General features: G+C 44.4%; 1 protein-coding gene across 1 annotated transcript in view; it reads left to right on the top strand.

Annotated features, from left to right (window-relative positions):
- The window catches only part of LOC308304758 (cell adhesion molecule DSCAML1-like), a gene marked incomplete at both ends in the record, with an annotated part of 123,259 nt that overhangs the window by 81,389 nt on the left and 26,870 nt on the right, over positions 1–15,000 (top strand). The window contains 7 exon segments of the mRNA XM_080749388.1: positions 336–632; positions 1,696–1,968; positions 3,491–3,775; positions 4,491–4,610; positions 4,959–5,135; positions 6,284–6,483; positions 14,827–14,929. Coding sequence (XP_080605514.1) covers positions 336–632; positions 1,696–1,968; positions 3,491–3,775; positions 4,491–4,610; positions 4,959–5,135; positions 6,284–6,483; positions 14,827–14,929 — 1,455 coding nt within the window.

The raw sequence follows: 15,000 nt of genomic DNA, 5'->3' as shown, positions 1-15,000 counted from the left end.
AACCCATTCTGTTAAGAGTGGTTCCCATGACATCACATTGACATCAGAGCATGATGTCAGAGCGACAAACCCATAGAACCACAGACAAACCCATAGAACCACAGTGTACATACACGTCTACAACACATACGTCTACGGACAAGCTGTGACATTTCTCATGGTAAATTGCGACCTTCAGTCGCAATTAGTAAACCTTGTATCTGAATTGCACTGTCTTGTGCTTTTCCTATGCGAACTGCTAATAGTATAAGTATTAAATAAGTATTCAATCAATCAATCTCTTTGTTTTCATTCCTTCTTTCCTTTCTCTTCCCTCCCTCCCTTCCCCCGCTCAGACGGCACTCCGCGCATCGTGTCCTCGTTCAGCGAGCGAGTGGTCAACCCCGGCGAGCCCTTCTCGCTCATGTGCGGCGCCAAGGGAGCCCCGCCCCCTTCCATCACGTGGACGCTGGACGACGAGCCGGTGGTGCGAGACTCGGCCTACAAGACCAGCCAGTACACGCTGTCGGACGGCCTGACCGTGTCGCACGTCAACGTCAGCAGCCCGCTCATCCGCGACGGGGGAGTGTATCGTTGCGCCGCACGCAACTCGGCCGGTAGCGCCGAGTACCAAGCGCGCATAAACGTAAGAGGTGCCTGTCTGCTTTTCAATATATACGCGCACTCCACACACAAATCCACACCTATATACAGTACACACACACACCTGTACTTGTAGTTGTTGGCACACAAGGCTAGTGAGAGATAACTGTAAATAATGTACAAACAAACAACACAACCACATCTATCTATCTATCTGTCTATCTATCTATCTATCTATCTATCTATCTATCTATCTATCTATCTATCGTCGTTGTCGAGCGGAAACCTCGTATCTCCAAGTTTCAAATTTGTACGTTCTTTCATAAAGTAACGCCCTGCTTCATCAAGGCGGTCACACAAAAGTAGTGAAAATAGCAGATTTACAAGCACACAACGCCTCGCGGTGTGCTTGTCGATCGGTTGTTTTCACTTACTAGTTTAAATCATTTTCAAAATGATAAATGCAAAAGGAACAGTTTTGGACATACAGGGTTTTCACCCGACAACGACGCTATCTATCTATCTATCTATCTATCTATCTATCTATCCATCCATCCATCCATCCATCCATCCATCCATCCATCCATCCATCCATCCATCCATCCATCCATCCATCCATCCATCCATCCATCCATCCATCCATCCACCCACCCATCATATCTGTCCATACCGTATGTCTTTCTGGCTGGCCCTATCTAACTTGCCAGTGTTGTCACACTTTTATTCTGACAAAATATCCGTTCTCTCTCTCTCTCTGTTCCAATGTCTCCTCGAGTAGGCCATGGGACAGTGTAGCAGAGGGTAACGTAGAGGCACACGTCCATCCACACCTTCACGTTATATACAGTATAGATCACGTAGAATGACTAGGCTAGGCTTTAACAGTAACAAATATCCACAGTCTTCCTTCGGTGAAGGGAGCATCACTAACCTCCCTCTCCAACCCCCTCTTCAACTTCTACCCCATCAACCACTCTGTCCCTGAACCTTTACTTCCTCCCCCTTCTTCCCTCTTCCACGTCCTCCATATCTTCGCCCCGCAACCCCTCCCCCACTTCTCTCTCCCTCGCCCCCCCCTCCCCTCCCTCCCTCTTCTCCCCCTGGTATCTCCAGGTCCGCCCAGAATCAGAGCCATGCGCGACATCACGGCAGTGGCGGGGAGGAACACCTACATAACGTGCCGCGTGATCGGCTACCCGTACTACTCCATCAAGTGGCTGAAGGACGGCATGCAGCTGCCCGACAACCACCGCCAGGTGGTGTACGAGAACGGCACGCTGCGGCTGACCGACGTGCAGAAGGGGGCCGACGAGGGCACCTACCTGTGCAGCGTTCTGATCCAGCCCCAGCTGTCCATCAACCAGACGGTCCATGTCACCGTCAAAGGTACCGTATAAGGGCCAGTTGGTGGTGGACGGTTCCGCTTACCAGTGGTGGGGGGAAAAAAGTACTCACGTTTGATACTTAGGTAAAAGTATTGATACCGCAATGTAGAAACACTCTGTTAGGGTGCCCTCACACCAAAATACCTATTAGAGTGGAATCCGCGTTCCGCCAATGCATTTCAATGAGAGTGAAGCGGTTTCATGACAGCAGAGGATTTCTGCAAAAAACGCTCCCTTATCATTGAAATGCATTGGCGGAACGCAGATTCCACTCTCATAGGTATTTTGGTGTGAGGGCACCCTTACAAGTAAAAGTCCGGAATTCAAAATGTACTTGAGTAAAAGTACAAAAGGTATTGGTATCGAAATGTACTTAAAGTACAAAATGTAAAAGTAGTGATTATGCAGAATGTCCGATTTCAAGTTTTCAAATGTGTACAAATATCTTTGAAAATAGATGATCTACAAGCTCACAATGCGTCAGATGCGACACATTGTGAGCTTGTAGATCGTCTATTTTTAAATGGACGAAATGTATATAGGGATGAAGTTGTTAATGTAAGGTTTTGTAATAATAATCCAAATCTACAAAGTAACTAGTAACTAAACCTTTCAAATAATTCTAGTGGAGTAAAAGTACAATATTTAGATCTGAGATGCAGTGGTATAGATGTAAAAGTATTGGAAATTGGAAATAATTAGGTTAAGTACAAATACCTCAAAATTGTACTTACTGTAAGTACAGTACTTAAGTAAATATACTTATCACTTTACACAACTGCAGTTTCCATTTTAAACAGACCTATTTCAATGCAACGCGTTGTGAGCTTGCAGATCGTCTATTTTCAATATTTTTGAAAATTTGCTTCATAATTGGTACTTTTGAATACTAGAGTATTTACTTTGTCCACCACTGGGTAAGGGCCATGGGGACATGGAGCTTGGAGCATAGAGACTGAGGCCGAGAAAGACGGAGGTGGAGAGATAGATCTGTGTTTTATCTCAAGGTGGACAAGGTAGATGTAGATTCTTATTTTTGAGACGGATTAATATTTTAGCGCATTGCCGTGTTTTGTTTTTGCCGTGAGTGGGGTAAGAATGGTTGCGATGCAGGTTGCAGAGGTGTTTAAAGGTGTTTGTGTATGCGTGCGAGCGCCCCTGTGTGTGTGTGAGTGTGTCTCTGATTTAATTAGATGAATAATAATGAGGCCTAGATTAAATCCCCCAGATGTCTCAGCTGTAGTATCCCCCCACCCGCCCACCCCGGCCTCCATTACTATGGCAACAGAATGACTTCCTCCTGCCAATTGGACTCTAACCAGAACAGCTATTATGGGCTGCTGGGAGGGGCCGAGAAGAGGGGGCCCGCTGGCCAATGACCTTCTCTCTCTCTCTCTTTCTCTCTCTCTCTCTCAGCGTTGCTCCAGAGGGCCACAGCGCCGCTCTTTTCTTCCACGCTGTCTTGCGCCCCCCCAATATCACTCTGACCTCTCCCCACTCTCTCCTCCCATCTCCCCTGACAGTGCCACCCTTGATCCAGCCGTTCGATATCCCCTCTACCTCGGTGGGGAAGCTCATGTACATCGCCTGCGTGGTGTCATCCGGGGACATGCCCATACGCATCACCTGGCACAAAGACGGCCAGCTCATCGTGCCGGGCTCCGCCTCCGGCGTCGGGATCGAGACCAAAGAGTTCATGAGCTCCCTGCAGATCTCCAAGGTGACGCTGAAGCACAACGGGAACTACACCTGCATCGCCAGCAATGCCGCGGCGACCGTCAGCTGGGAGAGGCAGTTGATTGTCACCGGTGAGGGAACGGAGGGGAGGTGGATGACATGTGGTGATGCTGTCGGATACAGAGACCAAGTTTAGCTTAGGTGCAGGAGGGGTGCAATGAAAGCTAAGACTGATGGGTAAAAGTGACAAATGTTCACAACCTTCTAAGATGTACACATTTTAAGGTTATTTATTATATGTCGTCGTTGTCGGGTGAAAACCTTGTATGTCCAAAACCGTTCGTTTTGCATTTTTCATTTTAAAAATGATTTAAAGTAGTGAAAACAGCCGATGTACAAGCACACCCGTGAGGCGTTGTGTGCTTGTAGATCTGCTGTTTTCACTACTTTTGTGTGACTGCCTTGTATGATGAAGCAGGGCTTTACTTTGCGAAAGAATTTACAAATTTGACTTGGAGATACAAGGTTTCTGCCCGACAGTGACGATATGCTCATGCACACAGTATGCCTATAGGTGGCATGTGTGAGTTAAGATGTACTTATACAGAATGTACATTACATTTCATTTCAAATTATGTGTAACATTTACAAAATACCCCTTTCCATATTAAAATGTTGGGTACGGCATGGCATGCCTTCTGAGCCAATCAGGACACAGGGATATTCATCAATGGCGTTATATTGTGCCAGTGCTTGACCTATAAAGACTTAAATACTACCTACTTACTTGGTGGTTACAGCTAAAGATTCTTACCTCATGAGTCATGACACATTCTTTCTCCCCAGTGCCACCACGTTTCGTGGTACAGCCCAACAATCAGGATGGAATCTACGGCAAGGCCGGGGTCCTCAACTGCTCCGTGGAGGGATACCCACCCCCAAAGGTCATGTGGAAACACGCCAAAGGTAAAATAAGCAGTGCCGCGAAACTTTTCTTACTTGTTACGTATAAATGATTATACCGTATTATAAAACATACATTAATCCACTTTAGCCTTATTTTATACTTGGGCTATTTGAAATTAGCCGATCTATAAGCTCACAACGCATCGCGATGCGTCGTGTTGTGAGCTTGTAGGTCTGCTATTTTCAAAGATTTTGTACTTTGAAGTACATTTTGATGCCAATACTTTTGTACTTTTAGTCAAGTACATTTTGAATTAAGGACTTTTATGTGACAGAGTATTTCTATAATACAGTATTGATACTTTTTACTTGAATTTGTGAGCACACTGTGTGTATGTTTGTTCACAGGTGTGGGAAACCCTCAGCAGTACCACCCGGTTCCCCTGACCGGCCGCATCCAAATCATGTCCAACGGCTCGCTGCTGATCCGCCACGTCCTGGAGGACGACCGGGGCTACTACCTCTGTCAGGCCTCCAACGGCGTGGGATCGGACATCAGCAAGAGCATGATCCTCACCGTCAAGAGTAAGTGTCTGCTCATCCCCCCTGCTACCTCTGGAGTGCAACACACTCTGTCACTCTCGTAGCGCTGCAAAGGTTGCTCTGGAAAGAAACGCTGGGCTTTGCTGGGGAGACAGCTTTGCGCGTGCACGCACAAACACACACACACACACACACACACACACACACACACACACACACACACACACACACACACACACACACACACACACACACAGACAGACAGGGACGTGCAGAGAATGTTAGAGAGGCAGGGGCTGACATTTTTAAAAGGGCCTTTTGGTGAAAATATCGAAAATAGCAGACTATAGCAAATTTACGTAAATACGTTCATTTTCGATGCTTGATTTCTACACAGAGAGGGCAATTCTTTCAACATGAGATGCTACATTCAAGATCAGGAGAGTTTTGACTAGGCAATTCTCTTGAATGCTGCCTACAGGTATGGCATGGAAAGAGGGCATTTGCATTTCTTTCACCATAGTAAAAACAGCAACATGGCCTAGAGAGGGCACTTTTTACAGACTGATAAAAGGGCAGGGGCTCAAGCCCCCTTTGATGTCTATGTGTCACGTGCCTGACACAGACACTACCTTCATCTCCTGTATCTTTCGCACGGCCGGGGATCTTCACCATTGATTGATTTGTTCCGGCAACCTGTCCGCACACTCCAGAATGTTTGTTTTGTGGTCGGTGGGGCTGCAAAGGGAGGGCTTGATGAATTAGTGATGGAAACAAAACCACAGGAACCCCCCCCCCCCCCCCCGGATCAATACTCTACGTCTGAACAGAAGAGGGAGGAGAGTGAGAGTGAGTCAAGTCGGGAGGAGTAATAGAAGAGGAGGGGAGAGCAAGAGCGGCCGGCGGGGGCTTGAAGCGTGAAATGGAAATGGAGAGAGTGTATGTGTGTGTGTGTGTGTGTGTGTGGGGGGGGGGGGGGGGCTGAAATGTCTGTAATATATTCTTTCTAATATAACATTCCCTCCTCTCATTACTCCAAATCATATGATTCACCTCACTGAAATGTGTGTGTGTGTGTGTGTGTGTGTGTGTGTGTGTGTGTGTGTGTGTGTGTGTGTGTGTGTGTGTGTGTGTGTGCGTGTGCGTGTGTGCGTGTGCGTGTGTGTGTGCACACGTGCTCTTCCCTTCAGTTCCTGCCATGATCACCAGCCACCCCAACACCACCATGGCGAAGAAGGGCCAGACCAAAGAACTGAACTGCACGGCGAGGGGAGAGCAGCCCATCATCATTCGCTGGGAGCGGGGCGACACAGTCATCGACGCCGAGAGGAACCCCCGTTACTCCATCACCATCAACAAGAAGGGAGACGAAGTCATCTCCACTCTCAAGGTCGGCTCCCATCACATACCTTGTTATCTAGTTTGCATTTGCACTTCCATTTGCACTCGTTGATCATTTAGATAGATGATGGTATTGTTATTTAGACAATAGATGCTGAGTATGTTTATTAGATACTACAGTAAGTGCAGTATGTATTGTTTACTGATGCTAGCTGATATTTACATTGCATGTTATTTAGAGAGATGTCTACTTACGTATTAGTTATCCTAGTGTGACTGGCTCATTGGTGGTGGACAGATGATGCACTCGCAGGATTCTTGAATTAACAAAGTCGAGTATTTTCCAGTGCGTTACAGAATCATACAGTCATGCTGCTCGCCATGCTGTGGTATAAACTGATGAAGTTGAAACCGTGTTGCTACGCAGAACAAATTGCAAACAGAGGAGAGCAGATTTAATGTATTGTCCTCCTGACAGAGGCTCTCTTGGAGTGTGTGTGAGGAGGATCACGGCTGATTTATCCTGTGTGCATCGAGATGCAAAGCAGGTGTATAGTCACACCTATAGCTCTGAATTAGTTTGACTCCGGCCAGGGTGTGACTTCAGACATCACCCACGTACACATACCGTACCTACACCTACACATAATTCATGACTTCAGGACCCCCTTGAAAACGAGATTGTACATTTCAAGGTGTTGTTCCCAAAATAATAAATAATAAAAATAATTTCTTCAGCGCAACTCATGAATTGGATGAAAATAGTTTTAATGAATAAAACAAATGAGCAATAGATTTAGCTTTGGTTTGACAGTGAATGGATCTACCTTTAGGTACTCCGATGGAGCACTCTCCCAGGTATCTCCCCTACCAAATAGAGGCCTTCTTGAATCCCCCCATACACACACAGTACATACAATCAGGTCCAAAACAGATTTACGGAGACTTCAACTAGTTCCAGTTTGTGATCATCACGTCTGAATCACACTTAAAGTGATTCAGATGTGATCACACGTTCTTACCTTCTATTCTGCTGCCTCTGAGTCTGTACTGCGTTGCTAGTGTTTGCTGCTAACTTCTGAGAACTATTTCACGATCAGGAATTGGTCCATTTGATTGAAGGGAATTGTCTTCACGACACTCTGGGCAGTGGCAGCAGCAGACAATGCCGAAAACAACGAAATGAGCAATGCAAACGTCCACATTTAAATGGGGTGCTCTATTAGTGAAGTGTGTATATGACTGGAGCTGAAACAAACCAATGGTCAACTGCCATTAACTGCAAACAGTTTCTTGAATCTTGACTGAACTTGCTCTGCATAATTTATGCACAAACCTCATTTGACCAGTTATAAACTGACTGGTTGGTTGACTAGCGCTCATAGTGCTTACTCATGGATAAAGAGCGTCTGCTAAATACATAAATTATAAATTGGACAGCATCGGCACACCAGACCAAAAAATAGAAACCCTTGCCCCCTGACACAGATATAAATATAAAATATAGCTGCAAGCAGCGATAAAGTGGCCAAGGCATAAATAGCAGGAAAGCAAAAAGGCATCAAGGGAAAGCAAAGAAGAAATCAAAGAAAAACTAGAAGCAGTGTTCTTCCGAACAGGTCTCCGGCAGGTCAGGTGTTTTTTTTTTTGGCCTAGTGGTGACTCTATAATAGGCCAAAGTGAAAAGGGTACCACGTGTTCTTTGGCCTTTCACGGCAATCGGACGCTGCATGCGGGATTTGAGGCATTTTGTTCCAAAAATGGGTTTTGCAAAAATTGACCCGCTGGTGGCGCTATAACAGGCCAATGTGAGAAGGGTGGCATCTGTTCCTTGGCCTAGTGGGAATGTGCGTGCAGAATCTCACACAAATAGCAGGCTGCGTTTGAGACATTTTGTTCAAAAAGGAGCAATCCTGCAAACCTTGGAATTCAATGTTATCCAATTAGATAGAATATGATATTGGACAAATCCGTCATGATTACATCACTGTAGAGATACTGTGTGCCCATTTGTGTGATTATCGGATAAAATCTGAAGGAGTAATATTGAAGAATGCGTTTTCGGCCTTCTGGTGGCGCTATAAATGACAGAGACTCTGCCGATTTTACACTAATCGGCATAGTTATTGGTAAAAGCACAAATTGACCTCTACACAACATCTATGCAAAAGACTATATGCAACAGACATAAAATAGTTCCAAAGAACTCCTCAAGGTTTTAACTCAATATCTTTATTTTCCAACTTTTTCATTAGTTGTCTACTTGTCTTTGTTGAAGAGTTGGTCATCAGGTTGTAAACCTTCAAAACAGAGGGTTAACAACCTAGCCATTTTCAGGCATGTCTTTTAAATCACAATGTTTTTAAATAATTCAAGTAGTAAACGTCTTCAAATAAAGTTTTTAAACATTAAGTATTGTGAAGTCTGAACCCAAACCAGCACACGGAAACAGTTCTCAAGGTGAAAACGCAATAAGCGTTGTTTTATTCAATGGAGCGTTCCCCTAAAACATGAAATAAAGTTCTTCCCAAAACCGGGGCTTTTAACTCAAAATATGCTTCTTTCCAGAACTTAACAAACAGGGGTTACATTCGAAACATATGTTTCACAGTATGCCGTTGCTTCCATTAACACATGCCATTTCTCTTCCAAGACTCAGATGCAGCTCCTAATTTGCCTACAATGGGAACAGATAGAACCACCATTAGCAATGTGGCAAAATACAGAGCAAATGTGCGACAGAGGAGAACATAGTGGAGTTTTGCTTACTGCTCGATGGAAGAGTCCCTTCGAGAGCCAGCTACACAGTGAAGCAGAGCTCGGTGGTTAAGAGCAAAAACATTTGGATTGCCTGACTCGGAGAAGCTGTGTTGCGGCCAGGTGCTGACAAATCAAACTGATTGCAACAAGCAGCCATCTTAGCTGCTGCATTCTGGGAAATGTAGTTTTTCTGAAAACCAAACTAAGCCATCAGTTAGATTCAGTTCACATGCACGCACGCACGCACGCACGCACACGCACACACACACACACACACACACACACACACACACACACACACACACACACACACACACACACACACACACACACACACACACACACACACACACACACACACACACACACACACACACACACACACACACACACACACACACACACACACACACACACACACACACACACACACACACACACACACACACACACACACACACACACACACACACACACACACACACACACACACACACACACACACACACACACACACACACACACACACACACACACACACACACACACACACACACACACACACACACACACACACACACACACACACACACACACACACACACACACACACACACACACACACACACACACACACACACACACACACACACACACACACACACACACACACACACACACACACACACACACACACACACACACACACACACACACACACACACACACACACACACACACACACACACACACACACACACACACACACACACACACACACACACACACACACACACACACACACACACACACACACACACACACACACACACACACACACACACACACACACACACACACACACACACACACACACACACACACACACACACACACACACACACACACACACACACACCTGTGCCTAACCATTCTGCATTAGAGGTGGGATTTATGGCTCTTTGAAGTGAGACAGTACCATCGATCTGGCTCACTGAAAAGAGCCGTTCAAAAGACTGGCTCATTTGGCTCCTTGTACATTTATATATTTTTAAGAAGAATTTGTTTAAACATGAATCCACAAGGTGGCACCACATTCCTCTGCTGACAGTTGAGATCACAATTTAGAATTTACCCTTTTCATAAAATGTGTGTGTAAATTAAGCTACCTTGACTTTTGTTATTCATAAAACACCAAAAAAAAAACAAGCAGGCAACAATGAACTCGCTCCTCCACTTGTTCTCTCTCTCTCTCTCACTCACTCACTGTACTCAGTCAGTACTCAGTGGAGTAGCAAGGAGATGTTGAATTGGGGGGAGGGGGTCTCCCCCCAAATGAACGGCTCTCTACTGCGCGAACCGGATCCCAACGTTCACTTCAAAGAGCCGTTCAAAAGATTCGATTCGTTCGCGAACGTCCCAGCTCTATTCTGCATCTAGCCTAAGGCCCAGATCATGGGAAAACCCTACTCACGTCAGGGTGGGGGGTCCCCAGTTCAAATATGATTCTTTTTGGTTTCAGTGATATTTGGACTTACCCTCTACGGTAGTTCATCATGAAAGTTTTACTTTGCATGTATGTTTTAGAGGCAGAAGAATAATTTGCATAAAACTTGCAATGTTGATTGAATTATTAATAAAGCATGTTTCAATAAAAATAAAAAAACGATCTGACAGATCTTTAGATATTGGTCCAAAGTTCATGTAAAAAAAGTTCTGTGCACGTGACGCGAAAGTTCCGGAATAAAAGCGGGTTTAAGTGTTTTACAAACTGCTCAAAATTGCGGAAAATCTAAGGGCGGAGCTTACTTAACAAAGACACAGATGTCTTCCGCTTGAGTCAAGGCACGCGTGTAAGCAAGTTGCATGTCTTCAAACGAAACGAGGCATGACTTATGCCCCTTTAAAGTTTGAGTTTTCAAACGCTTCGTATAGCGCCCCCCTTTGGCCAATTGGAGTAAGATTGCTTTCAGTGATATTTGGAATAACCCTCTACATATTTGCCAAATGCCATGAACGTGTCACTTTGCATGTATGATTTAGAGGCAGAAGAATAATTTGCATATAACTGCAACATTGAGTGAATTATTAAAAAATAATGTTTCGCTTTAAAGAAAATCCGCCTAAGTTCTCAGACCGTATTGGTCCAAAGTTCATGTAAAAAAAGTTTCGCGCACGTTACGCGAAAATCCCAGGAGGAGATACATTTTTACTGTTTTTCATATAATTCAAAATTGTGGGAGAAGTAAAGGTCAGAGGTCAAAAGTCAGAGCGTAAAAGTTGTTCGGCATGAGGAGACGCATACGTGTATACAGGTTTCATTGCTGTACCTGAAACAGGGCATGAGCTACACCAGTTCAAAGTTTGCACTTTCGAAGGCTTCCTACAGCGCCACCCTTTGGCCGATTGTTGCGAGCTTCGCGTTTTAGCCGTTTGGCATAGTCCTCTGCCATACTGCCATGAACGTGTCACTTTGCATGTATGATTTAGAGGCAGAAGAATAATTTGCATGAAACTGCATTATACGGTTAATTATTAAAAAATAATGTTTCGCTTTAAAGAAAATCCGGCTAAGTTTTCAGACCGTATTGGTCCAAAGTTCATGTAAAAAAAGTTTCGCGCACGTTACGCGAAAATCCCAGGAGGAGATACATTTTTACTGTTTTTCATATAATTCAAAATTGTGGGAGAGGTAAAGGTCAGAGGTCAAAAGTCAGAGCGTAAAAGTTGTTCGGCATGAGGAGACGCATAAGTGTATACAGGTTTCATTGCTGTACCTGAAACAGGGCATGAGCTACACCAGTTCAAAGTTTGCACTTTCCAAGGCTTCCTACAGCGCCACCCTTTGGCCGATTGTTGCGAGCTTCGCGTTTTAGCCGTTTGGCATAGTCCTCTGCCATACTGCCGAGTTTCGTAAAAAGCGACTGCACGGTCTAGCCGCTAGAGAAAAAGTGGCGGAAGAAGGAGATGAAGTCCAATAACAATGAGTGGCCAAGGCATTGCCACTTCGTGGCCTTGGCCACTAACTAGGAATGAGTGTCACTGCAGCTGCTTTTTCCTACCCATAACCATAGGTCAGACAGGATTGTGTCAGTCTTTCTGCAGGCTCGCCATCTTTCAGATTCAGTTCTAGGCAATAAACCTGGCCTGGATCAAAGAAAAAGGCCAAATGAATAGAAAAACACAAATTCAAATAATCTGCTACAGGCTTGAAACAAAATAATTCCATTAATCTGCCCAACTAGGCATTGACATTAAACTCAAAATACATCAATTCAATAATCAACGTTGCAGCTAACATACAAGCATTACATTCCAAAAGAAATCGTTTAACATTTAGATCCCAAAACCAAAAACAACATAACATTTCAGAGCACATGGTCACATTGTTCCTCCATCACACACAGCCAGTGTATGGAGTGGATCAGGTAGGTATGGTCAGGTGAGGTAAATCTAAAAGCCAAATTATAGTATGGGTAAGTATAATGAATGAAACTGTTAGAAATTGGAATAGTTGTTGGAATAATGAACAGTGTACAGACCTGCAGCTGCTGCATAATGTAGCAGTGAGTAGCAGCAACCACCAGCACCATGCAGCGTCCAAACAATCTGAGAGGGGGGGAGTGGCCTCAACTCAACCACTATTTATACCCTTGCTTAAGAAGGTTGCCATGTTTGGTCGGGTTGCCATGTTCAGTTGCAGTACCAGGGTTTTCACGGCAAAATGTTGTCAAATGTATTTTAAATGCATGAGGTAAGGCTTGAACAGGGGACTTCTGGAATGATAGACAAAGGCCTTACCAGGTGAGCTATGCACAGCTCTGCACAGTGAGATAATATTACTTTAAATGTTTGTTTTAGAGACAGAAGAATAATTTGCATACAACTTGCAATATTGATTGAATTATTAAAAACTATTAAAAATGCATGTTTCAATTTTTAAAAAATCCGATCTGACAGATCTTTAGATATTGGTCCAAAGTTCATGTAAAAAAAGTTCCGTGCACGTGACGCGAAAGTTCCGGAATAAAAGCGGGTTTAAGTGTTTTACGAACTGCTCCAAAAGGCGGAAAATCGAAGGGCGGAGCTTACTTAACAAAGACACAGATGTTTTCAGCTTGAGTCAAGGCACGCGTGTAAGCAAGTTGCATGTCTTCAAACGAAACGAGGCATGACTTATGCCCCTTTAAAGTTTGAGTTTTCAAACGCTTCGTATAGCGCCCCCCTTTGGCCAATTGGAGTAAGATTGCTTTCAGTGATATTTGGACTAATCTTCTACATATTTGCCAAATGCCATGAACGTGTCACTTTGCATGTATGATTTAGAGGCAGAAGAATAATTTGCATATAACTGCAACATTGAGTGAATTATTAAAAAATAATGTTTCGCTTTAAAGAAAATCCGCCTGAGTTTTCAGACCGTATTGGTCCAAAGTTCATGTAAAAAAAGTTTCGCGCACATTACGCGAAAATCCCAGGAGGAGATACATTTTTACTGTTTTTCATATAATTCAAAATTGTGGGAGAAGTAAAGGTCAGAGGTCAAAAGTCAGAGCGTAAAAGTTGTTCGGCATGAGGAGACGCATAAGTGTATACAGGTTCCATTGCTGTACCTGAAACAGGGCATGAGCTACACCAGTTCAAAGTTTGCACTTTCGAAGGCTTCCTACAGCGCCACCCTTTGGCCGATTGTTGCGAGCTTCGCGTTTTAGCCGTTTGGCATGGTCCTCTGCCATACTGCCATGAACGTGTCACTTTGCAGTATGATTTAGAGGCAGAAGAATAATTTGCATGAAACTGCATTATACGGTTAATTATTAAAAAATAATGTTTCGCTTTAAAGAAAATCCGGCTAACTTTTCAGACCGTATTGGTCCAAAGTTCATGTAAAAAAAGTTTCGCGCACGTTACGCGAAAATCCCAGGAGGAGATACATTTTTACTGTTTTTCATAGAATTCAAAATTGTGGGAGAGGTAAAGGTCAGAGGTCAAAAGTCAGAGCGTAAAAGTTGTTCGGCATGAGGAGACGCATAAGTGTATACAGGTTTCATTGCTGTACCTGAAACAGGGCATGAGCTACACCAGTTCAAAGTTTGCACTTTCGAAGGCTTCCTACAGCGCCACCCTTTGGCCGATTGTTGCGAGCTTCGCGTTTTAGCCGTTTGGCATAGTCCTCTGCCATACTGCCGAGTTTCGTAAAAAGCGACTGCACGGTCTAGCCGCTAGAGCAAAAGTGGCGGAATAATAATAATAATAATAATAATAGTGATGAAGTCCAATAACAATGAGTGGCCAAGGCATTGCCACTTCGTGGCCTTGGCCACTAACAAGCCAGTGTGGATTTTTTAATATTAGACCAAAGGGGCAAAGACTGGGGAAAAAACAAGCATAATAAAACCAAACTGGTGCAAAAGAAGTGGATGGATAGAGTTCTACTGTGTGCGTGTGTGCGTGTGCGTGTGTGTGTGTGTGTGTGTGTGTGTGTGTGTGTGTGTGTGTGTGTGTGTGTGTGTGTGTGTGTGTGTGTGTGTGTGTGTGTGTGTGTGTGTGTGTGTGTGTGTGTGTACACTGTAGACTTCATATTGATATTGATATTGACCATGGCCTGTCTGTGTTGTCTTTGTGTTCCCAGCTGAACCCAGCTGAACGTGGAGACTCTGTCTTCTTCTCCTGCCATGCCATCAACTCCTATGGAGAGGGTCGAGGGCTCAAACCTCCACAGCACTGGTTCCCAGGCACTGGGTCGGGACTCTTTTGTGGGTCACAGACCAACTTTTATCCCATTTTTCTTTTCCTACATTTAAAG

Source organism: Nannobrachium achirus (assembly GCF_963921795.1).
Source record: "Nannobrachium achirus genome assembly, chromosome: 19".
NCBI lineage: Eukaryota > Metazoa > Chordata > Actinopteri > Myctophiformes > Myctophidae > Nannobrachium > Nannobrachium achirus.
Note: the sequence above shows the minus strand (reverse complement) of the source record. Positions and strands in the feature narration are given on the sequence as shown.